Below are 25,897 nucleotides of genomic sequence, written 5' to 3'. Positions count from 1 at the left end.
TACCATTTTGCTTTCTCATCATAAGTTCACTCAGTCGATTGAAACTTAAATGCGCCAAAAATGTCAAAATGCAAAAAAACAAACAAAGTATCTTTTGCTTCAAAAAGTCAGAAAGAGTGATGAAAATTTTGCAAAACTGAGACAAAGTGGTCCAATGGAAGCGGCAGGAGGTAAAATTCAGAGAAAAAAGGACTGAAGCCAAGAGATGCCCAAGTTCAGGTGCCGCTCACGGGCGAAACCACAGAAGTAGAGCAGGGAGCGGGTACGAGACTAAGCTGGTTGAATTATAAAATGTAGAAGAAAAAAACAGGTAATTCGGCAAAACTGCTAAAAATGGGAAAAAATAAACAACATAGCATCAAAAATATCTGGAGAAGAAATCTAGGAAAAGGCTTGGCAACGCGGTGCCTGATATGGGGTGAATCCTGGTCTATACAAGCACCATGGATAAGAGACAGAGCGAAAGATGGACAAGGGGGGTGCAGAAAGAGAAGAAGAAAAAACAAAAACAAATCAAGAGGACCAAATCAATGTTGGAAGAGTGTGCACGACCGCTGGCAAGCCCAAGTGCCGCTTCTTTTTCCCCCTCTTTCTCTCCAACTCGGTCTCTGTCTTTCTCTTCCTCTCTACTTTCCTTCTCTAACCATTGACTGAGTCTGTGCCAACATGCGGAGGGCCCACCTATTTGGCACCAGGACTCAAGCAGCTCAGCCAATACGCACGCTTCCAGCACCGAGAGGGAGGGATGAGAGTGATGGCAGAGGGAGAAGCAAAAAAGGCAGGGGGGGGGTGAATGGCTGGTGGATGGTTTCTGGTGGTAGAAAGCGAGTGAGAGCGAGCGAGCGAGGGGGAGAGAGAGAGAGAGCGATGTCTGTGTGTTAGGTGCCAGCAGAGGGCTCGTCATTATCCAAACGAAAGTTCCAGCCTAGTAAAAAAAGGCAAATTATATCTAGAAAAAAAACGACATAGCAAAAATGTTGTTCTCTATTTTCCCCCAATGCTATTACTAAATATCGGTCTCATCAAAGTAGCCTGTATGCAGCTGCATCCCCCGTCCCCGTGGCTCCCACCCCCCTCCTACGACAGCCCTCTCTCCCTCCCTGCTCGCGTTACACCACCTTGGCATGGGATGGCATGAGAAAACACAGGCCCAAAATCCCACTAGACCCTGGGACCAGCAGCTGCTCCTGGATTTACCACACAAACAAAGAGAGGAGGGGAACGAAAATGCCCGTTAACCTCCAACAAAAAGTAGCATCCAAAAACATGCTCTCCTGTTTCAAAATGCATCCTCATGTCCAACCTGGCTCCTCTCTCTCACTCACTTGCGTGTCACTTCCCAACCTCAACACCAAAAACAGATTAAAAGTTTGTCACCACAGTTTGTGTGGCTATTGAATGTTGTCATCCATTTTCTGCAGTAGGTGGGAATGACGAAAATGTGGTTTTCACTGAGACAAAATCCATTTCCTCCAATGCAGAATAAGGTGTTTCCTGGTAAGTGCTCAGTTTAGTGTGGACCAGTCCGCCACATAAAGGCTCATGTGTTGACTCCTCGGACAGTATGTCATATTTGCCAGAAACTGGGATGAAATTAATCAAAGTGTTGGTGTTTAAGAAATGTGCTTAAGTGTCATACAGACGCATCTGGCAAGAAACGCTTCCCCAAAAAGCTAATTTGTCCGGAGGCAAAGTTGACAGTCCTGCCATTTCATTGTGGGTGAAGCTCCCCGCCGTGCAAAGGGACTGGGAGTCTGTGTGAACACCCAACAAAAGCCAGAGTACTCTGGTTGGCTACCAGGACCAACAGACTGAGCCTGGCCTGCTCCCTCTGTCATCATCTGACAGAGAACCCGCAGCCTGGACTGCGAGCTAGTCCACTGACTGGCTGGCACACTGGCCGGGAGGTTGGCTGACATGCAGGCTGGGTGAATGGCTGGTTGGCTAGTAGGGTAGGTAGCTCGCTGGCTGGCGGATTGGCTCATCAACCACTCCTGCACGGGTGGGAGGGAGGTGCAGGCCCCATCTGGACGAGGCCTAGCTGGTAGCGTACCTTATGCCTGCCTCTAACAGACACATGCACAATGAGAAATAAAAGAAAGACGGCACAGAAAAAACCAAAGACATTATGCAATCATTTCTGCTATTAAAATCCCTTATCAACAGGAAGGCAGTTCTAGATCATTTCAGCAAATCACCATGTGATCATAACAATGACATAGTTGGTTATTAATCCCTAATCCCTAATCCATTTTTCTCTTTGTCTATTCAACTTAGTGACGCCAACGCTTTCCGGCCCTTTAACATTTTGGGCCTCACACCTCTCAAAAAAAGAGGAGGGAGCTCCAGTGCCTTGTTACAACACTAATCCATTCTATTAGGCAAATGTGACATATAATCCGTTTTTAAATCCACTGTCGAGCGTATGATATTAATTAACTATCTTATTAAACGCTGGGAGAGCAAGACAATTATTTAAGAAAATGTATTTTTTTTATTCTTCAACTCTTAAGTGAGCCTCATCTTTTATTATTATTATTATTATTATTAGGGGCCTCAGCACTCACATGTGTCTGTGTGGAAGGTGGTCATATCTGAAAAACGCACTTTTAAACGATCGCCAGGACTGAGAGGAAGAAGGTGTTTACACACGCACACAGTGGTTATTCTGCACGATAACGGCAACATGTTTCATACACGTAAATATCGAGTGAAACCCTTCACACGTCTAATATAGGTCACATAAGTCAAGTCCTAATTCGTTTTCAACGTACTTCTGCTTTGTTGTCAAAAATGGAAAACACCATCATCACCGCTTACCGGGTCGAAATCCTAATTTCATTTTCCACACGGAGCGAGTGAACACGAACCGTGGTCGGTTCTACCCGTTTGTTGACCGGTGCCGCTGCCAGGATCGTTGGTCTGTCCACGGAATTATAATTCACTAGGTTTGGCGTGAGGTCGTGAAAGAAAAAACGGGCGTCATTTGAACTCGACCAAGTTAAAATAAAAGGTTTGAAACTAGCAACCATGATTTTCCAGTGAGCTCCACCCTGCTCCGGGCCCGCTGCACCGGCACGCAGCACTGACGAGTCAAAACGGAATTTACAACTACATCAAAAGGGATTTCAAAAAGGGGTAAACTTCGCCCCGCAGCAAAATTATTTAATTAAAATACAGAATTTGATGGACATAAAGACGCACTTTATGGTTGCTTTCGTGATAAATTAATGGTGTTAATTCCTTTTTCTCAGGGGCTGGTTAGGTAAAAGCCTGAGGCGAGAAATTCAGCTTTCAACTGTTTTTTTAAAAAGATCACAAATGTAAACATGGTTTGTGGTGATTTTAAGAATTTATTAGAAAAAGAAAGGGAAGGTGGGAAAGAAACAAATGATCTAAAATCTGATTCATGTGTGCTATTTTTTAATATATATAAATAGAATCCATACTAAATTCTGGATCCTATTTGGCCAGGACCTATAAATGCAGTGTGTAACTAGATCCACTTAAAGATCGTTAGATTAAAAATAATCTTGACTATTATTAAAGAAATCAAATGACAGAATTGATTGCACAACTGCGTAATTGAAATAATCTGGTGACATTGTAAACATCTACACTATGATAGAAAGACACATCTGTGAATGGGAATTGTTCTTCATGCTACATGGGACCTCATTTCAGAACAAGATGGATGTATTCGCACACTGAACTTCAGTGAGCCATTCAAAACAGATTATTAAAGGGCTATAAAAGAAGAGATTGCAGATGAGAGCAGCGTGCACGGACATGTCACAAATGGAATTCGTCTCTGACATCTGCTGCATAAAATCATAATTTGACCAGTTCATTGTACAATCAATCTCTGCGCTCTAGCTTCCAGTCACTTGAAATAAAGCAGAGTTTGTTTTCAGTTCTTCCGTGTTGACTAAATAAAACAGGCTTTTTTTGACCGTTGAAATGCAGCTCAGGCAAGGTTCCCCAGCAGAAGAAGAAAGAGAAAGGGTCTGTATGGTTTTAGTTTCCATGGTATTTCACCATGAAAAGCGAAAGTCATGTGGCGAGGAACACTCACACATAAATTAGTGGAATATGATCTGTCTTAAAAACCCACGAGCAGAGAGGGGGAAAATGAAAAAAAAAAGCTATAATATTCTTGCACATTTTCAAATCCAGATAATTTATGTTTATCTTCATATTTCACTGACTTATCCACCCATTAAGCCCACACACATCCACTCACAACTTCCAAACCGTCAAACAATGAGCACTGCCAATTCTTCCATTTCAACCCTCGAACTATTCTCCCACTTGCATGAAGGAAAAAAGTTTCTCACTCTGTCTCTCATTGGCACAGATTGATGTTAAAATGTGTCCGTGCATCGTTTGTAATTACGCCTGTTTACACACTGAAGCATTACTATGTGTGAAAGTCTGGAAGCCATTTGTGGCATGGGGCGAAGAGGCAAAGACAGTTTAAACAGCTCCAGGGACACCAGGACAGATAGCACCACGGCGCTTCTGACATCACCGTCTTAAGAGTAATTTTATACCGAAATATGCTTCAACGTTTACACTATGGATTTCTAGGGGCAGGCAATTACTGCTTCAGACATTTTGGAGATCAAAGACAAGATTTCTTTGTCCAAAGCTCCACAACTGCACGTTATTGTTTCTAAAAACTATCTACAGAGTAGATTACAATATGAAACACGGGCGCATTTAGTGAACACATTTGTAAGAGAATGAGTGATGTGTTATGGAAAGAAAGAGTGTGAAATGCTGTACATCTGTGACTCATAATGCACTTGATCTTGATAACAGTATTGTCAATCAGAAACAAAGTTCTTGGCAGGAGAGATGTTTGTGTAGAAAAATGAGCAGAATGAGCACTTTTAGTCAAATTTGGCATCTTAAAGTAACAATGTAATGAAATGCCTTCAATATGTGAGATAAACCCAAGTGGATGCATTACACAAGCGTATGTACCAGGCGAGCACATATACTGAACACAATAATAGAACTTTTTTTTTCTATTGTAATATTTTCCCAAGACCTTAGGTTGCAGAAGAAATCAGATATCTTTATCATGGGATAACCAAGTGGAACTAAGACAGAAATTATATAATAGGTGATAGTGGGAATAAGGCCTTAGTGCAGCATGATAAACCTCCTTCATCCGCCAACCCACACACACGTTATTTCAGAATCTTACGGCACAATAGAAGATTTCATGGTGAGGAGAACGCGGCTGTGCTTTCCATTATGTGTGTGTCTTCTTATCTTGCCTCAGTTTGGCACATTTGGGCTTCAACTGAGTTTGGAAGTGGCTGCCTACTATTTTCTGACTTACTCGGCACTCACCTCAGTCGCCGCTTGCCAACGGCATACACTGGCAGCCGAGGCCTCGGCGTTAGAAAATACAGCAAACCAGATACACTCTGCCCTTGGTGACCTGCTCTGAGAATCTCACTTCTCCTCACACAAGAGATGCTTATTAAGAGATTTTGCTCTCATTCTTTAGCTCCATCTCACTCTTTTATTCCTTCCTGCTCCACATTCTGCCAGTAAAGGCAAGACGCCAGCATTTTCCCAAAGCCGGGCACTGCGCCCTCACACTTTTATTCAAATGCTGCACCATTAGTCCAACTCACGCATTCACCCACAGCGCCCTGCACTCACCTTCTACTCATCAGCTACTTGATTTACTTCAGTCACCTGCAATTTTAATATCAATGCTTGGTTCTACTGCTCCTCATATATAATTACTTTCTCCATTTCCACGTTTGTTGTCAGTCAGTTTACGGACTTGAAAATGTGCACTTGTTTTTCAGACGGTGCCAGACAGACACAAGCTGACTCGTCTCTGTTGCCCACTCCATACAATGCCTCGACTAATGACAAGACCTATAACTGCCGCTTTGTTGCACATCTAATTATCATCTGCAATTTATGATTCAGTAAGTGAACCTATAACCCGTACTACGATGAAGTCCTTAATGTATCTTGAGTGCAGATTCATTGACAATGTCAACTCATTAATGGATGCAATGACCCTCATCTGCCAATTACCAGACATGGTTCTTGAGAGGGAAAGCCAAACCCAGGGTAACCAAAACAAAAGGACACGCACACACACACACACACACAGCGTCTTACTATGCAGATGCAACTTTAAGAATTGGACCCGAGAAAATGTCAGCCACATGCTTCTTTGAAGATGACAAACCAACCTTGTTATATTACCAAGCATGTCTGTCAGTGCTTCCTAAAAAGCACACTGAAGCTTGAAGATTCAACTCTGCTTATCATTCAAGCAGGCGCCTGGCTGGTTTGGCAGCGTCAGAGTTAAGCAGTGCCCACTCCCTGTGGCATGATATGAGCTGGGCCTATGCCTGTGACCTCTGCTCGGTCTGCGCGAGTCAGTGGGGCTAAGGGTGGATAGTGCCTCCGAGTGTCGAGCGACATCGATCTCACAAGGGTTAAAAAGGTGACTGTTCCAAACAGCTTTCACGGAGTCGGGTCTTAAGCTTTGCCACGCTTGACAGTTTCGGGTTAAAGGGGGAGACGCTCTTGAAGTGACTGCGAGCTACGCATGACTGGCAGGGAGTTGGCAGCGAGAGGGTTAAAGGTCTCCCTGCCCATTTTGAGTGGCATTCGCTGCAGGCCAGACACCCTGCTGAGTTGGTAGAAAGAGGCAGGGGACGCAGACATGCAACGCAACAAAGAGCTCTCAGACAAGACTCGCACATAAGCTAAAACTACTCGATTTTTTTATCTATCTGCCTGAAAAACCACTACTTTCAACAACACATGCGGCAGAAGGCACTAGTTTGAGAGCCACTCAAGTGTGAGTTATTTCCACTGTGACCACTTTTACAGCACCAACAGCCACCTTGCTCCGACCTCAGGTGTACCACACTACCACAGTCAGACAGCCATAAGTGGATGCTGTCGAAAGGGACATAAACTTGACGAAAAAATCCTAAAAGACACATCCACTGGAAATGTTTTCTGAGCTCTTTTCTCTTACACTCTACAAACACTGTCTACTCGAAACCGACTGACATTCCAAATTAAATTACAGCTTAACTTTCCTGCAATCAGGTTTCATGTTTTCATGTTACAGTGGAGTCTGTGAGACGATTTCTTTCCATGTACAGTCTCGTTTTGCATTGAACACAGCAATGTTTATCAAATGGAAGCGAGGACTATGAAACACAAGTCAGTTCCATTTACAAACATGCGATTGTATGAAAAGATAGTATCACGGGAAAGTGAGCCAGAAGGAGAGAGCTGGACTGAAAGCAGAGAGAGTTGCCACGTCAGACGCGGCTGAGGCATCTTGGCTTTCGGGATTGAAGCACGCACGCTAGACTCCAGCGCACGCCAGCACACACACACACACCATACATTCTGACTCTTGCATAAACACATATACACTTTGTAAGGCATCCGTTGGCAGCAGGACTCATCTCTCACAGCAAAACATCACAGCACACCTCGTAAAAACCTATTTTCTCTTATTCACTTCAACAATACCTTATAGTTGAGACACCATTGATGAATCAGATAGAGTTAATCTAATGCATCTAACTGAAGCATCTATGATGTCATACAACCATCTTTCTGAGGACGTAGTAAGATTGCATGGCACAACTATGAGACAGGCAATACAAATACAGTCATGAGAGAAATAGAAAAGCACTGAGAGAGTAGCAAACAGCTGATTTCCATCGGTATTTCAGAGTCGACAAGCCTCTAGAAATCACTACATCTAAACAGAAACCTCAACAACCCAGCACTCCAGCTACAGGTGTCGTGTATATATATATATATATATATTCCGTAGTAAGAAAAGGAAAAGATCTCCAAAAAACAGTTAAAGCTACACATTCTATTGAGGGAGACCAGTAGATCACAAAGAAATAGGTGTATTAGATGTTATGTCCTTCATAACTTGGGTATTTTACTTGGGATGGTGTCTAATTTCATTCATCCAACTTAACAAAAACAAATGACTCTGGTCGGTAGATGAAAATATTAAGTTCCAGAGAAACATCAGCATTTTTTGAATAATGAGGACAAAAAGCATTTCTTCACATACCTTGTGAAACGTATGATGCTTATCTTAAGTAAGACTGTGAACTAAGGGAGGAGGAATCTGAGAGAGAAAAGGCCACGAGAAGAAGAATAGTCAGGTAATGGATTAGCATTAGGACGCAGAGAGTTTGCCAAATGAGCAGCTTTCCACCAGACAAAACCTGGCGAACAGTGAAACTGTTTTAGAAAAGCATGTGCTGTTCTCAGGGGAGCCAGTAAGGGAGTAAGTAAAGTGGCTTTTAAGCTCACTAAATCCAACATATCCCAGATAAGACTGAGGCTCTTCCTACGGGAATGAAAGAGAAGAGCCTAAGTTGGGGCGAGTTGTGGGGGGGTTGGCAGAACAGAATGAGAAAAAGTCTATAAAAGTAAGAGGAACATTTTTAGAACATGATGGAATTAAGAATAAAACAGAAGTTGGACAGTGATTTGCTCAAGGTCACAAAGCGTACATCAGATTACATCCACGGTAGACTGACAACATCAGTACAATCATAGCGCTAAATGCTGGGTGAATCATGTGGAAAAACCTTTTCCTCTTAACAACTAAATGCCATGATACACTATTAAATGGTGAACCCAAATAAATTGCACTGACAATGTAGCGGATTAAAGTGCTATTGGGCTGATGCGCTGCATGGGGGAATTTAAACTGGCCACAAAAGGCGTAGCAAAAACATATTTCAAGTAATTAATAACATACGAATATCATATCTATTTCTGGCCTCTTTACTAGCTTCCTGTATTTGGAAAAAGGTTGAAATACATGAGCACACACACACACGAGCACGGACACACACATACACACGCTTAAAGTCAACAAACAAGGGTCATTTTATTAATCATCCCTTGAAAGTTTATTTAGCAGTGGTTAAGCTTTTTTTTTCCTCACAAACCTCCCGAAATGTATTTGAAAATTCCTTCCTCAGACTCCAGAGAGAACATTCAAACAGTATTAATTCCACTTGCTGGGAAAAGGCAGTCCTTTTTCCCGGAGCAATCCATAACATCTGAATATAAAAATAAATATGAAGGACATTCTCGACCCTAAAAGAAGGGGGGAAAAAACCTGTAGGATACGCGGATTACATTTTTGTCTACTCTGTCCTCTTTTCCCCTGAGTTTCCACTGCCCCGCAGATTGTCTCTTGTCGTCCTAATCTGTCTTTAGACATAATATCGACTCCTTTTTTCCTCTTTTTTTTTACCCCCTCTTTTTCTCTTGCTTTCTCTCACTCCCTGCTGGACGCCCCCAGTGCCAGTTAACTCACCACAAGCCATAGGGAGGACCACAAGAATGCTTAAATCAGCATAATTAGGACTGTGTGTACTTTAAACACACACGTTTCCCCAAAGCCTGGACCCCTGCCACCCCAGCACCGCTGCGTACGCAGCCGAGGCCCGTCTCATTAAGTCAATAAACACAAACATATCAGCAGTTGGCCTCGCACACTCACACTCTGATAAAATACATGACACAGTTTGATCTTTTTGGATGTGCTGCTAAATGGGTTTAAAATGGAAACACTCGACTCTAAAGTTGCCTGTTTTGTTGAATTTTTTCCATAAGAGAGACTGTTAAAATTTAAGCATGAGCACGCTCTACAATGACGGCAGTAATCTCCGCTGAGTTTGTGGTTTTGAACCCACACACATCTGTATGTGTTTTAGATTTCAGTGGCGCATTAACAAACGCCCTCCCAGTGGATCTGTGATGGCCGACTGCACGTGGGAGTTATCTGAAGTCATTACAGGTCATAACAATCACCACTATCAATAAACAACCAGGGCCTGATATGATGATGCCTAAGTGAATTAGTGGAGACTATTTTGGTTTACTTTCGCAAACTAAAGAGTTGCTACGTTTACCTGGATGAAACTAGTCGGAATCAATTCCTGATCTGTATTAAAATGTTTAAGAAAAATGACTGATTCAGAGGGTGATTTCTGGCGTCCAAGTGCACACTCGATATCGGCGACTGCAGAGCTACCCCCATCACAGCAAATGTTCCGCCAGCAAAACCACTCGCCGCAGCGACTGAACGTTCATTTCAAAATAACATGAAACGACTGCATTAACAAAATACAGATCTGAATAACTGGAATAATGGCACTCTCTATGGTCGAAGGTGTTGCTACTATAGGTAGTGGACGGCAGTTTGTTTACAAATGGATCGAGGAAGCGGTGTGGCACAAGGGTCTCGTCTTCTGCGCGTCTGGCTACTTACGCTTGGCATTGTGGTACTGCTTAGGTCAGAGTAGTTCAATTCAGATGAAATATTTGCTGCATTAACACGCACATCTGAATTGGATATTGTTATTTTGCGTAATGACAAAAGGGAAGATTAAATCTCCATGCAGCATTCATGTCGTAGAAAAGGTGTGTGAGCGCAGTAATGACATTGACAAACCCACATGGTTCCTTCATTGCTTAAAATGATAAAATGTATGTACTGAACTGAAACCAAGTGATGACCAAAGCCAAAACTGCTCGTCGGCTGGCCAAGTTTACTATGCGGGTGGCAATAACACCTCAATACCGTTGAGCAGCTGAGCAGCAAATATACAGGAGTTATGATTTTAGATTTAGATATGATTAGAATATTTTTCAAGAAAATGATGAGCAAAAGACTGACTCCTGACCTTCTGGTTTGCATATAAAATACGACTTTAGTTTACATTCATTGGCTGGTGACTTTCCCCAGCAGTGAATAGTGTATGACAGTGTGTATGTGAGTGTGAGTGCAGAGCAACTCCAAAGCTGACACCCTTGAACTTTAAAACACAACACAGCAGTGTGGAAGTGAGGAACTGAGGCCAACAATGAAGCCATCCAATAAAAACAATGCAGTCCCTCGAACTCGGAGCTCCTGAAGAAGCTCCTATTGCAAGCACAGCCAGCTCCTGTGCAAACACAGCACTAAACTCACTGACACTGCAAGGTGAATCTCATTAAACTTCAAAATCAAGTTTGCATGCATCAAACGACGTTAAAGTCTCACATGCTGCAGTTTGCAGCCTCAGATTAAAAACGAGCTGATCCAGAATATTAATTTCCCCAAATGTTCATGTGACACTAAGAGCAAATGTGAAGCTGATATTTCGTGGCACAAACTATCCGATCAAGGAAGCTGCACAGAGAGCAACAACATATTTTGACCTCTGATCTTCCTAGTGAGTTACTGTTGATGTGGGTGTGGACTTGACAAGCTCACCACGCAGGCCACTTGCTGTCGAGTTCTCTTGTCTGTGTCACACGCACTCATAAAAACACCCTCCTCTGTTTGTGTGCACACACAGCTGTGGATCTTGCACCGGGTTCAGCGGAGGTAAAGATATGATATATTACGCAATAGGCTATAGATTTTTCCAGTGCTGGCCGGCAGCCAATGATCGCAACAGCATGGAGAAAAGGGAAGAGCGGAGTGAGTGAGAAAGGGGATCACAGAGCAGCACACACTGTTCCACAAAAACACGTCCACTGGCCGGACTCACGAGTCGTGACAGATTTGGCTAAGTGCACATAATGGTTAAGTTGCATGCTGTTTTACTGTCTGACGCGTTCTAAGCTGATTCAGAATCAGTTTCATTTTTCACACTTGTGTATGAGATTTTGCAACTTTTCCTCCTCAAGTGATACATTTTTAAGTCAACAAAATGGTCTACCTGACTGTTGATATTGGACTCAATGACAGGAATCTTTTTTTCCTGCTGTAGACAAAGTACAAAAGTTGCTGCAAGAAAAATTAATATTTGCTGAAAACATTAAACTACCGTGGAATTATGCAGTGCCTTAACTTGTCACACATTTGCATTAGTCACGGCAGCTTTTATAACAACCTGAGCTCAGTTGAAGCAGTAACAAATGGTGTCGATACCTTTCTTTCTGTGTTTCTCTCTGTTTCTATTGACTGTTTCGGGGATTTTTTTACATATGCTGTTTTTTTAATATTTAATAGGGCGTGAAGCTGCAGAAGAAGCATTCCTCCCGTCCCAAAAGTGTATCGGCAACAAACTCATAGTTCCGGTTAGTCAAACTTAACCACTCCAGTTCTCTAGCTGTTGCTCTGCACATGGGAAAAATGGGTCTAAACCACGGATCTCACACTGTTCTGCAAAAGGCTGCAGTAGCTGCAGGTGTTAGTCCAAACCAGTCAAGAGCACACAGGCTCGCCACTCAGGTTTCTGAAGACTGTGATCAGCTGAATGTCAGCCTGGTGCTGCATGTTTGGTTGGAACAAAAACCTACACCACACAGCCTTTGTGGGATTCACTTTGACTCCCTGACAGTCATTCACACTCATTTGTCTTTAATGGTACAATTCCCACAAAACATAAAAGACACAAGAAACATGCATCCGCTATCATCATTGCTCTTCCTTCTGCATCACTTATTTTTTGGAGTCACTAGGTTGTGGACAACTATAATCGGCACCATCTACGCAGCCTGTCGAAAGACAAATCATCTCTGCGATGTCAACATGCACTTACATGCTTTGAACTTGTATTGAATGGACTTTTGCGGCAACCATTTTAAACTTTTGCAGGCAACTTCAAAGGCTTCCCTGGGCCACATTTGGCCCCCAGGCCGTGGCTTTGACACGTACGGTACTCCACATTCTGTACTCTCCCACAGTCATTTGCAGGAATTTCTTCCAGTATCTTCCTGTTGTGGTTCGCGCTAACTATCAAAACATTCCGCTCTTAACAGCAATTGTAACTCATCTATTCAACCCATTATCTTTTGTCAGCTTCCTGTTTCTTAGTTAAATCTCGTCGGATCACTCAATGTTGGAACAAATCCCAGCAGTCATTGAGGAAGATGTGACTCTTAACCACTCGCATTAGTTTATGGACCCTGGGAGAACCAGTGGAGATTGAAGATGTGACCAGTGGCGCGGGTGTGTGAGTATAGCACTGGAGGTCAAGCCTGAGGCCCTGAATCCTCCATTCACCTGAAAAAGACGTCGCTTTTTTTTTTTTTCCAGTTGTACTCAACGTGACTTTACCAAGACGAAATATGAAATATCTGTCAGATAAATGTCTAAAACATCAACAGACAAAAAGTCTAACGTGCACATATGACAGACATTTCATCAGAGACGGCTTCCAAAAGAAGACTTGGAAGAGTCAGCAAGAGCAAGCCAATCTGTTATACATCAGCCTGTCAAGATGTTCCACCCGACCGTTTTGGTGATTTACTTGCTGTGTATGTACTGTGCATATGTTAATGGAACTTGGTGCATTCCTTGTTGAAGCCATGTCCACATTCTCGCGCCTGGATAAAGACGGCAGACATGCTGTTCACACGCTAGTCAGAGAAAGGTTTTCACTTTGCCCTAGATCGTGCTCATAGAGCTTTTCTTTTAATTGGGCCCTTGATGCTCAACATAGGGTGTACTTCCTCTAATTAGCTATATCTATAGCGTATGGGAGGGTGCATGAATGCATGCATGTGTAAAATCCTCTTTTGAGAAACTCTAAACTAACTAAGAGCTTTAATTTCACGCTAGGCTGCATTGTGACACTCAGTGGGGTTACCCCTGCGAAAAAAAAAAAGCCTCTGAGAAAAATAAAAAAGAAAGAAAACACAGCAATCCTGGATGGAGGGGAGGGGGGAGAAGCAGTGGGTGACAAACAACAACAACAACAACAAATGCGGCTCATCCTTCAACAATGCCGATCTCTCACCAACCGTTACATCTCTCTAAAAGGAGCTAATGAAGGAGGCCGGGGACGAAGAGGAGGAGGAGGAAGGTGAGGGGCAAGATCAGACAGCTGCAGAAAGAGAGGATCTCACGTCACTGCAATTGTTGTCTTCAAACTTGTGTGAATGAGAAGTTATAGCTACAGTGATCTGCTAATTGCGGAGGCAACGCTCCCGAACGTCCACTGCTGCAGAAATCCCAGCTGGTAATGAGCTCTTGATGAAGAAAAGATTGCTTGCATAATAGGTGTATCGAATGTTAAGGTACTTCCTCTCCTCCCCAACACTGACACAGATACTCTCGGGACTGGCACAGAAAGATTTTACCTCTCCACTTCTTCTATCAGTGTTTCACATTCGTGTGTGCTTTGTCTGATTGTGTCAGTGTGGTGAGTTAGACTGTATCGCAGACCCACACAAGTCAGCTATAGGGGCTTCCCGCGTCTCCTGGCCACAGATCAGCCTAAACCTAATCCACACTGGGAGGCAGAGGACCACGGGCATGGAGGCAATATTCACATGGATACCCACAAGTATCTCCACATGCAGACACACACAAGCCCATCCATCCAAGGGACAGCCACCTATTACCCTGTTGTGCCAACTGCTTGGGTTAAGCTTGATAAATCCATTTTCTATGGGCAGTCAGGAAGACTGCACAGATAAGAGATGAGCACAGCGCAGGATTTAACACACCTCCAAGACACGCTCGCAGACTCGCACAATATACCAGCCGTCCCTTGATATAAGGGTCTCATGTGGCCTTTAACATCAAGTATTCTTGTTATACCCTGATATATTTAACTATCACGGACACGCTGTGCCGCCACATCTCTGCCCACCAGCCCTGACTGCGCGCCAAGCAGTGCATGGTGGACCTGGTCTTTCTCCAGAAGTGAGGATGAATAAGTAAAAGGAACACAATGTACCCCTGGGTCCTGCCTGCAACCCACCGCCTGCCTGCCTTCCTGGCGTCCTGGCACCGGCACCCGGCCATTTTTTTATCCCTTCAAAATTACAAACCTAGCGAAGTACTTTTTTCCTTCCAAGAGAAAGAAACGTGTGTGTGTGTGTGTGAGTGAAACAAAGTAAAGCAGCGCTGTCCGGGATGTTACAAGAGAATGTCGGCCCACCTCAGTTTACAGCATTGTCCAGTCAACGTGAAACCAGAACCCGAGCTGACACAAGAGAGTTACCATGACCAAAAAGCAAAAGAGACCACGACAATTTCAGCTTTCACCAAAGGGAACACAAAAAGGACTTTTCTTCCACCATTATTCATACGAGAGTCAAGATGTGACTTTTTTCTTCGTCACTTGTGGGCACAATCACAAAGAATACAGATGGATCTAAGAGCCAAAAAGTCAGATTTGTACTGACATGTTTGACACAAGAGCAGTGATGTCATATGAGTACTTAATCCAACAAAATGACTTCAATTCTGACCAAGAAACCCTCAGGCACAACCTTCTAGTTACTATTATTGTGATATGATACAACAACAAAATTATCTTAAAAAATGCACAACTGAAAGGCTGCTAAACTGCACAAAAATAATCAGACTATCATAGTAATTTATGAATATTGTTAAATATTACAATACTTCGAATCCATTAATTTAAAAAAACAACACAATTGTACTGTGTACCTGCAGAAATCATGAGTATGAATCCAAAATATTTATGGTTTTAGTCACGGAGGCGCCTTTATTTTGTGATTTGGAGGAGCACGATACCTTTCGCTATCTTCTTTAACTATTTGTGTGTCGCTGTAACACGAGCTATATTTATGATATACTTATCAAAGAGGTTTATTTGCACACAAAAGTTGAGAAGGACTGTTTTCTCTATCTTTTCCGCTCGAGTTAAAATCTCCTTCACGTCGCTGTTGCAGGGAAAAAAAGGCTTTAAAAGTTGGCAGCGTTCATGAGACGTTTTTAGGGATAAGCAGGACTTAACTAACTCGAGTGTGAAATTATTGATGAAGTTCAATTTAAAGACGCATTAAAACTTCATGCTAATGCGCAACGGTTTTTTTTTTTTTTTTTAAATACGCACCTCGTGTTTTATTGGCACCGCTTTGCTGCAGATGTGTTCACCTGGCAGGTTCCTTCGATCCAGAAAAGCTTTTATCACCATTAATTATACAATGACTTTGTTTACTGTTTTTTTCCTCCGAGATGTGATTTATTGAGAAATACACTACCACGCGTGTCTCTCTGTGTGTGTGTGTGTCTGGGCGCGCACTAGAAGCCACAACGATCGACCACAACTCTATATAATAAAGAGAGTCGCACAGCCTGAACGGATCAATGTGTGTGGAAGTGAGAGTGAATCGGCTGCCAATTCATTTTAATTAACGGAAAGTAAGACGAAACTCGACGCGGATCCTTTATGGAGAATCGACTGGGCTTATTTTTGCGCAACGCAGTCGAACAGAGCGCGTCTCCAGTTCTCTCTTTTCTGGCAGAACAGGGTCGAGAGGAAAATAGATTGTGCATATTTAACTCTTGTAATGAATTCTAAAAGCGGGCAATTACAGCAATATAAAAACGTGTGATGAAACATGTTTGTACGTCTTGTTAGTGACAAGAACACACACACACACACTGCGGCCTGAAATAACACTGAGAGGGAATCCACATGTTTTCCACGGAGGTCGACCAGCGGCACACGGTTCTGGTTATGGAGTGTGATCCAACTGCTATTCCACAGAAACTGGAAATATGTCTGCTGGAATCCTAGTGTAAATTTGTTTTTTTTATATTCCAGGAAAAGATAGGGGGCTTCAGGCCTTGACCTGAGAGTTTAACTGGAACTTTGGCAGTGCAGAATTATTTTATATTAAGCACCACAGAAGGTTAATGTATGAAGTCCGTTTTATTTAAAGCAATTGCCGAACGATGTGTCTAATATATTAAAATGAGTAAACGCTAAAGGCTGCTCCACAGACAAAGGATGAGCCCTTACGTTTAAATCTGAGCGACCTTTTCTTGTTAACTGTATCTTAATTCTGAAGACAATGAAGCGATATCTCATCAGTCATTTAGACTGCACAGTTGGGCACCATTTTTATATAAATTCCCATTTTAAACTGAAAGAATACACTCAAAGGTCACATACATGACCTTTGCTGTTGCAAGCTTTTCCTCACTGTTTTCTAAATGTATAATCAGATATACACCTTTAACTAGTCATGTGCTGTGCATTAAAACAATGTTGATCATTATTTAGGAATAAGAAAACGACAAAGGTAGCAAGTTAATTCAATAGATACAGTGTTCTAAAAAGACAAAATACCATTAGAATGATAGCGACTAAAAGTTTCATTATTAATCACTGCCTCAGTGTACTTCAATAATCACTCGCAAATATAATTTCTTAATTGTTGTTAGCAGATTCCGTCGGTGCAATTACCGACAATTACCACCAATCACTGCCGCAACCTGAACGCGCAACCCAGTTTAGCAATAGCAGTATAATAGTTTGGCACAAAAATGATTATACATTTGTATAATAGGTGTTAAGATGCAGTGGTATTTACTGAAAATGTACTCGCGTTTATTCCACTTTACACCGGTGCACCTTGACCGGCCTCTGCGAGCAGGTCACTTAGTTAAGCGTTTTTATTTGTGCGGCAGTAAACATTTCATTAATCTTAATAATAATGATAACATCGATGTTGCATGCTAACTTTATCGGCTTTAATTTTGTGGAACATTGGCTATATTGTTTTAATGTATGGCGATAAAAGCAGAAGTTTGACCCCACACACGCCCACTTTCTACCGATACTAGTGTGAACAGACTTGTCCTCATATTTGCTAAACCAAAGTCATTTTAAGTCATGAAAAAAAGGAAACGTGGTTGAGTGACAGGCGGGGTGATCCACGGAACCCACGGCGCTAAACGCTCGGTCCACCAGAACCACCGCGCAGTCAAGCCACTCAAAAGCGCGGACGATAGCACGAGCGTCATTACACTGTTATTAACTCTTTATGCCGCGTGTTTAATACAAAAATAAAGTTGCGCCATTTCCCCCCACGCTCGAGGGAATCCGCTGGACCCGTGCCATGTGAGTAAAAGAAGAGGAAGAAAGAGCGGGAGAAAGATAAAGTCAAGGCAGAGTGGGGAAGAGCAGAGCCGGGAAGTACCCCGGTCCTCAAACGCAACAAATGACCGGCAAAAGCATCGACAACGTCCGACAGAGAGTCAAGAACCGCGACCCGCAACGGAACACCAGCAACACGCGAGTCTCAAAGTCGGATCATACCTGTGTCAGGCAGTACGGGGAGTACATGGCGGAGTCTACTGTTCAAATTTGGAGTTGGTTGTAAAGTTGGATGGAGGTTCGCTGTGGCGCCGCATTGCAAAGCCGCTGTGGCTCGGTCCACACTGTAACCCCGCCTCACTCACAGATCCAGCGCAACTTTACTGCAAAGTTTCCTCGCTCCCTCCCTCACTCTTTCTCCCCCTCCTCCCCTCCTCCGTCCCCCCCTCCCTCCCTCCCGCTCCTACTCGGATATGACAAAAACTGTCAAAGGGACGGATACGAATCGTTTTAATCAAGTTTATGAGCTGGTTCGGTCCAAACGTGTGCCGCAGAACAGCACAGCGCGCGCCCCGGCCCTGCTGAACGCTAAATCACCACATTAACGACCGTCGTACTTTTGGAAGAATATGTCATATAAGTTATATAAGTTGCTTCTAAGGATGACAAAAGACATTTCATACTTGAAAACATGCGTCACAATGATGCCGTATCGTGCCGCACCAGTGAATTGGTTAAAAAAAAAAAACTCTTATAAAGTACGTCAGACGACAAGTCGGTTTATTATCATTTCACAGACGCATTAGTTTGATGATCGGAAATGATATCAATACTGAGGGGGAGTCAAATACAAGAAAAATCTGGAAAAAAAAATCTAAAATGGAAAAAAAAGTTGAGCCTGGAAGGGGAGAAGGTAGAATGATTTCATAGTCATATAAAGTAGACTGGAGTGCTGTGTGCGAAATTATTATTACATTTTTAATTTTTTGCAAAGCATTATAAATGCTCATGAACAAATTTATGCTGAGCTTATTAAACACAGCGTACCGAACACTATTGGCTCAACCAGGCCTGTCGCTTCCTGCTGGTGCGCAACTCATAACCAACAATATATCATATTTAAAACCGAACAAAAATGCTTCAGCTAAGGACCTCATTTTAATAATCCAAACTAATCCTAACATATACATCAGTCCTGAATTTCCTGGCTGAGTGACTGTAATTTATTCCCCATTCTAATTATGTCCAAGTCATATTCCAGTGTAGTGTAAACGCACCAAGAGACAGATGATACCTGAAATTGGACAAAGAAGTCTAAGCCAGTTTCATTTAGCCTCCATTGTATGGAAGCGATACTCTGTTTCTAATCAGGCCAGGCTTTATCCTCGCTCGCTCCTGCTCCTCGGCCTAATCAAACTTATATATGCAGGCAAAGTGCCGGCAATTACACATAAGCCCCTGCTGCATGCGTGCGTGTGAATACGATTCTATATGAGCGACTGGTGCTCTGTTTTTATTCAAGCAAAATGTGTGTGTGTGTGTGTGTCTGTGCACTAGGGTGCGGTTTTTGGGGTTGAAGTCACCCTGCTGCTTGGATGCCAAGTTTTTTCAGGGGGATATGAAGCAGCCCAGCTTTATGAGACCTCAGCCTGTGTAGGATATTCGCCACAGACACACGTTCACGTAATGTGCAGCACATGCATATCCAAACACAAATGGCTTCGAGGTACTCAGGCTCCACAACAACTGAAATACAGGCTAGAATGTGAGGGATATCAAGTGGAGGAGTTTGTTAAGTCACTCTCCCTTTTTCCAAACCACACCCCACAAGCCCACAAAGCCCCCAAAAGCTTAATATGTTCCCTTACTTTCACTCTTACGAGCTTGTTTTTATGAAGCGGTTTGTCATGGCAACTGTTTTCCCTTCAGGAGTATTCGAGTCCTGACAGCACCTGAAGTATTTGTAGTGTAGTAAAGGCAGCAGGTGATTTGATGACTAGAAATAGAAATAGTGGCAGTAGCATATAAGCTGGTTTTAGTAGAACAAAAAGAAGATAAGGAAGGGATGAAGCAACTCTAAAGTGATACTACGGTGAAGTAGTAAGAGGGGATTTATCAGCACATATAGAGGAATAACAGAGGTAAAGTAGTGGTAGAAATGTTGATTAGACTAATGGAGGTAGTAGTAAAAGAAATCACAGCATCAATAGTGGCGGTGGGAAGTATAGCAGTATTGTAGCAAGTAGTAGATGGTTGTCAGAGAGGTGCTAGTACAAGAAGTCATAAAAGCAGTAGTACTAACACTAGAACTAGACTGGTTAGATTAAAGTTAGTAGTACAATAGCAGTAGGAGAAACTGTGCAGCAGTACATACGCTTGTCAGAGTAGTAAAAGAAGTAGTAGTAGAAAAGAAAGTAGTCACAAGAAGTAATGGTTTCACCCCATATGATGGTCAGAGTGGTACAGTAATAGAAGCAGAAGTACAAGAGGTTGCTGTAATAGTAATGGTGTCGAACATATGGTGGTGAAGAGTATCAATAGATGTAGTAGTACTGGAAGAAGTAGTGTCAGAAGGGTTTGTAGTCAATGTGAAGGCAAGAGCAATTGTAGATGTACTAGTACAGATGGCGTTAGCAGCAGTAGAAATAAGTATTGGCCGTTGGAAAACCTCCATTGTAGCATTAAGATGGAAGACAGAACTTGAGTGTTAGAGTAGAACTACAAACTGTAGTAGCAGTGGTAATAATATCAGGAGGAAATGACGCATTATAGTGAGTAGGGGCAGTAGCAGAAAAACATGTGGTCACAGTGGTGGATAAAATAATGTGTGCGTATTTGAGCATAGTTGGAGCCACAACAGTAAATGCAGCGGCTGCCACTATAGTAGTGGAGAGTCCTACTTTGACACTGTGGCCTGAGTTGTCACCCTGACAGGTCAGCACTTCCTCCAGGGTAGCATTATGACTGCAGGTGCAGTCTACTGACAGTAGCTCTAGCAAACACACCATGGCAACAAGGGAATCAGGCTCTGGTTTACTAACTATAGTCATTTTTGCCAGACTGCCCACCACTAATGAACGCTTATTTAGTACTCAGTGACTTCTAACTGATGGATTAAAGTTAGTGTCCCCTGCTGGTTTAATACATGTATGTCTCGAACAACATGTTACAAAAGCGTCTTACTGTACTTAGATGCTAATCCCCCTCACTGCCAAGAAGATGCTACTATTAGATTTTCTTTTTCAAATTTAATACTTTATATATGACATTAATTTTTACATCACATATTTGAAATATTTTGAATGATTATAGTAAACTATGTATCACATAGTAATGATTGTGTACTATTTTAGTCATTGAAACCATTTTTCATTTACAAATATTTGAAAATATTTGAATTTCTGTAATTTAAATATTTAGGAAAAGTCTTTTTAAAGTATTATTTCATCTTGAAGTTTCAGTTCATGAGGTCGGATTGGAAAAAAGTCATAGGTTCTGTCAACACAGTGGCTTCAACCTAAAACACATGCAAATTGTCAGAGACAATTGCAACAGTGCAAGCACACGTAGCCAACTTTATTAACCTTAACAAACATCAATTTTGGACTTTATGGGGGTTTTATTCAGCACTTCTGAATCAGGATAAACTACACTAATGTAAATATTTTTAAGATCTCAATGAATTTACCAGCGACAGTCACATAAAATACGACAGATTACAGACAAAGATGTGAAAACTTTCCTCATGGCTGCATGATATTTGAAAGTTGCACGATAAACTCTGCAGTAGTAACACAGGGCAGGATGCACCATCAGGTTTGTTTTTTTTTTTTATTTGAGGGGGAAAAATGGTGAGACAGGTGCTGTCTGAATTACTGTTCCGGGTCATTAGTGTGGGAGCACGTAGGAAGAACTCATGGTCTAATACAGTCAGAGGAGACTGACTGAATGGAGAGCGAGCACATCATCCAAGAGAACATCCCAGATCAGAAAATCTGAACGTGTGTATCAATGTGTCACGCCTGCTGAGTTTTATGCCTTCACTGTGTGCGCAGGCTGAACAGCCCCCAACTGGTTTGGATTTACTGACTTTCTACTGTGTTTGTATTCAGCCGAAGAAGAATGTATAGGTTTATTTTCCTAGTCTGATGTCATCGTTCCTTAACAGCAACGCTAGATTACAACACACAAGGCAGAAGGAAGCGATTTCCAGACGGTCTGGGCAGTCTTCTGCAAACGCACAGTGACAGTAACGTGTTGTTTTTGCGCTGATAATAACCATACACACATTGTTATACATAAACCATGTCTTCACTTTTGTTTTACATTTTGTTTGGCTGAAACTCGAAACAGGCCTTGACATTAATGGGGAAAATGTGCGGACGTCTACGACGGAGGCCAGCTCCTCTCAAGAGTAAATAAATGTTAGTGCGGTCAATGCGCTGAAACTAATGAAACAAGTGAATTACATTCCATCATGTTGATACCTCAATGTTGATGACAAGTCGGGATTGTAATCTAGTAGTGTCTCGGTGCCATTTTGAGAACAAATAAGTTCAGTATTTCCTGTTTTAAAAAATAAATAAATAAATACAAATTCAACCAAAGAACGAGTTTCAGCTGTGTAAAAGCCACAAAAGAGCACAGCCGGGTGACTAATTTGCCCTCATAAATAGTTTCCCCTTTGTGCAAATGAGTCAAGACCCAAGATTTTAATATAGATGTGTCATAAAAAGGACAACATTAAAATTATTCCGTCCTTCTGAATTTCCTCCGAAATTTGGCTGTTTAAGATGCTGGAGCCCAAATCAGATATGATCTAATGTGCTGAATAAAAGGATACATTTACAATGTAATTAGATTAGCATGGCGCTGTTGGGCTACGTGTGACTGTTTTTTTCTGAGTGTGAAATGTGAGTTGTTGTATATACCCTGTAGGTGTCGGACACAAGGAAGCATTCGGGCATCCCTGGGCCTCTTGCTGGGTCGTCGTTAACCAGGTAGGTGTCAGTAGCCTAAAACGAGAAAAAGAAGAAGAACGTGAGTTTCTTTCTGTTCATGACTCTTTACATTTACTAACTTATTTAAGATAATCTGGTGACATAGTACACACATATTCCATGTCACGTCAAAACGACAGCCGTATAATCTCACCCAGCAGAGCTACGGTCCAAACAAATAGCATCTTGCACTTTGCATCCCAAGCCAAACTGTCTGCAAGTACAAGTGTGTACACATGCATGCGTGCATTCAGGGAACTTCATTTGTATTCTGAGTCAAGCGGGCAGGGTTCTGGCAAAGCCCAGAGCTGTGAAATGGGCTCTTCTTGCAGTTCTGCCATTGATTGGATCAACCTATCCCGCTCGACTTAGCCAAAGGGAGTCCAAATCCCACAGCCGCTGTGCCGTTCTGTGAAATCCTATTTCATTTCACAACTTTACCGGATAAAGAAGCATGCACACACTCTTGCATTGTGCCAGCTCCAAACCCCACGCCACATTTATTTCGTCAAAATGGAGAGAGGAGAGAGAAAGCCATGTATCGGACGAGGCGATGTTAAGCATTCTCAAATATATAGTTATGGCCTCCTGAAAATGGCATCACCTGCATGTACTTTCATTTCCATGTGTGAGTGCTCCCTGCTGTATACAGCAGCATGCGCACACGTGCATGCCACTGACGGAGACACACAGACACAAACCCCATAATAAGAGCCAGACGTTGGCAGACCACACAGCCCTGAGTTGTGGTGAAAACAAAGGCTATTCATATCCTTCGCAATGAGAGGTCTGTACAACTCCCCCATCTCCCCCCTCAACATTTTATGACAGATTATCTGCTCTCGCAAACATTCCATTTTTCTGCAATTCGGCAACTTCTAATCAACTTTATTAGAATACAAACACGTTTTATTTCTTTTTAAAGAGGAGGCCTCAGAAGAGGGGCATGATTGTCCATTGTGGAGTCTGCGAGGATGAACCCGGTGAGTGAGCGGGCTCAGCCTGCTGATAAGACACAAAAAGGCAGCAGTGCAAATCATAGTGTGCCAGACTCGATGTGTCTGACAACAAGACAGAATGATGGCCTGGATCCACCACACCTGCGAGGAGGCTGTGGACGAGCAGCAGCCAGACAACACAGCATCAGGTGTGCTGCAGCGTCTGTCATTGGCCACCGTAGTCAGTAACAAGGTCAGCTGCTCCAGGAAACCTCTTCTCATTGGTTTGGGTAATTCCAAAAAGCTACAGATGAAAAACAAGCTGTTTTTATTGGCTACCGACATCTCGTGCGGCTGGTCAGTAAATGACTGGCTCTGGGACAACCCGTCCGAAAGGAAGTGGAGGGTTTTTTTTTTTTTTTTTTAAAAAGACCCTTGCTCTGTTTGTAACATTACAAAAACAAACAATTTTTGTAAAAGCGCGCAGGGGAGAGAAAGATGAATTTTAAGTGATTGATGTGAGAGCTTGTGTTCATTCCTGAGCAGAGTCAAACACGGCCCGTATCCAGGATACTTCAAAAATATTAATTTGAGACTATATTTATTGACTTTCAGTAAGGCAATATTTGTGATTAAAAACTCAAATCTCACATTTCAAAGGGGCCATTCCTGCTCATTGAAGCGGATTTAAAATGATCTTGCACCTACTAGTTTTTTTCTTAAATACTATCAAATTAGGTGCACGAGATAATACTGTAGCAGTACTAAGCATCAGTGGCAGCCAGTCTGCAGGCAGAGGCTTTGAGTGATCAGCACTGAGAGGTCAGAGGTCCAGTTCACCGGAAAAAAACTCAAGTTTGTTTCAAACATGTTTGACACAAATCGAATAAATGTGAAAGACTGAACTTCAATTCACATGCTGGTTCAAAACCTGTGCTGAAGCCTGGCCAGCTCGCTCCTTATCTGAGCATCTTGTCTGTGTCTTGGCTGCTTTGACATACTTCCTCCCCAGGAGATGAATCGCAGACTTCACGCTTTGAAAATGAGGATTTAGTACAAAGCCAATCTTTCATTTCAGTGGTTGATAGTTGCTCATTAAGTACTAATATCATTATTACGAGGCTTGTGTATTAGAAATTAAAGTTCCAACGTGGCATGGAGCAATGTAGAAAGCTGTGTGGGCAAAGCAATCTCAGGGTTATTGCTGACTCTTTGTAATGCAAATACAAAATTTAGAAATTCCATTGAATGGCAATAACTTTAAGGGCGACACATCAAACATACAACAACAGTCAGATAAGGTGGAGAATTTCTAAACAGTAGTAAGATAACGTTGCACATTAAAAGCAGGAATTATGATCCAGCTCAGACTGGAAACCCAAAGGTCAACTTTCTCATTTTATATATTCAAACAATCTGTAACTCCAGAGTCAGAGGTTTGACCACGACTACAAAATTCATACTAATCCAATTATTAATCCAATAACTCTGGGCCCAATGCTCAAATAATCAAAAGCTATAAGCATTTTACTCATAAGTTATGCTAGCGTTTTACAAAAGTGATTTACCGCAGCGTTTATTATTCATTTTGATGCGCTCTCAGAATGATACAATTTATGTTTCTAATCCCACATTAATGATTGTTACAATCCATCTAAAAGAACAAGTTATGTATTTACGTTTATTGCCATTCACAGGGCAGACAGTTAACTAACTAGAACAAAACCCGAAGCAGCGTGAGTCCAGTATCCTATTTCATTTTAAAATGAGTTCAAAAGCATCGTTCTCTACCACAGCAATTTGTTTTACGACTCTATGATAGCTTTATAGCATCACTGTCATGGCCCAGGCGACAAAAAAACACCAACTTTCTGACATATCAGCAACATTTATTTCAGGCATTGCCACTGACTCACACTCTTCCCTTGGTCAGACATCTCCGATTCATTAACCCCCGCAAGGCTACATTTATACAGTGTAAGTACGTTAATGGTCAAGGCGCTTCATGTGCGCCGCACGCTTCAACAATTGTTTCAAAAATCCATCACTGAAAGTGACAACATCCTTTGAGTACCTCTGCTTTATTTCCTCTCATGTGCCA

General features: G+C 42.3%; 1 protein-coding gene across 11 annotated transcripts in view; it reads right to left on the bottom strand.

Moving 5' to 3' along the window:
• The window catches only part of LOC128753696 (nuclear factor 1 X-type-like), a 91,410-nt gene that overhangs the window by 60,107 nt on the left and 5,406 nt on the right, over positions 1 to 25,897 (bottom strand). For 9 of the 11 annotated variants that reach the window (XM_053855654.1, XM_053855651.1, XM_053855653.1 and 6 more), the window contains exon 2: positions 22,790 to 22,873. In XM_053855654.1, coding sequence (XP_053711629.1) covers positions 22,790 to 22,873 — 84 coding nt within the window. Of the gene's footprint in view, positions 1 to 3; positions 670 to 18,080; positions 18,244 to 22,789; positions 22,874 to 25,897 lie in introns of those variants that run through there. The other 2 variants (XM_053855650.1, XM_053855652.1) reach the window with 2 other exon arrangements.

The sequence above is a fragment of the Synchiropus splendidus genome, chromosome 2 (assembly GCF_027744825.2).
Source record: "Synchiropus splendidus isolate RoL2022-P1 chromosome 2, RoL_Sspl_1.0, whole genome shotgun sequence".
Lineage (NCBI taxonomy): Eukaryota > Metazoa > Chordata > Actinopteri > Syngnathiformes > Callionymidae > Synchiropus > Synchiropus splendidus.
Note: the sequence above shows the minus strand (reverse complement) of the source record. Positions and strands in the feature narration are given on the sequence as shown.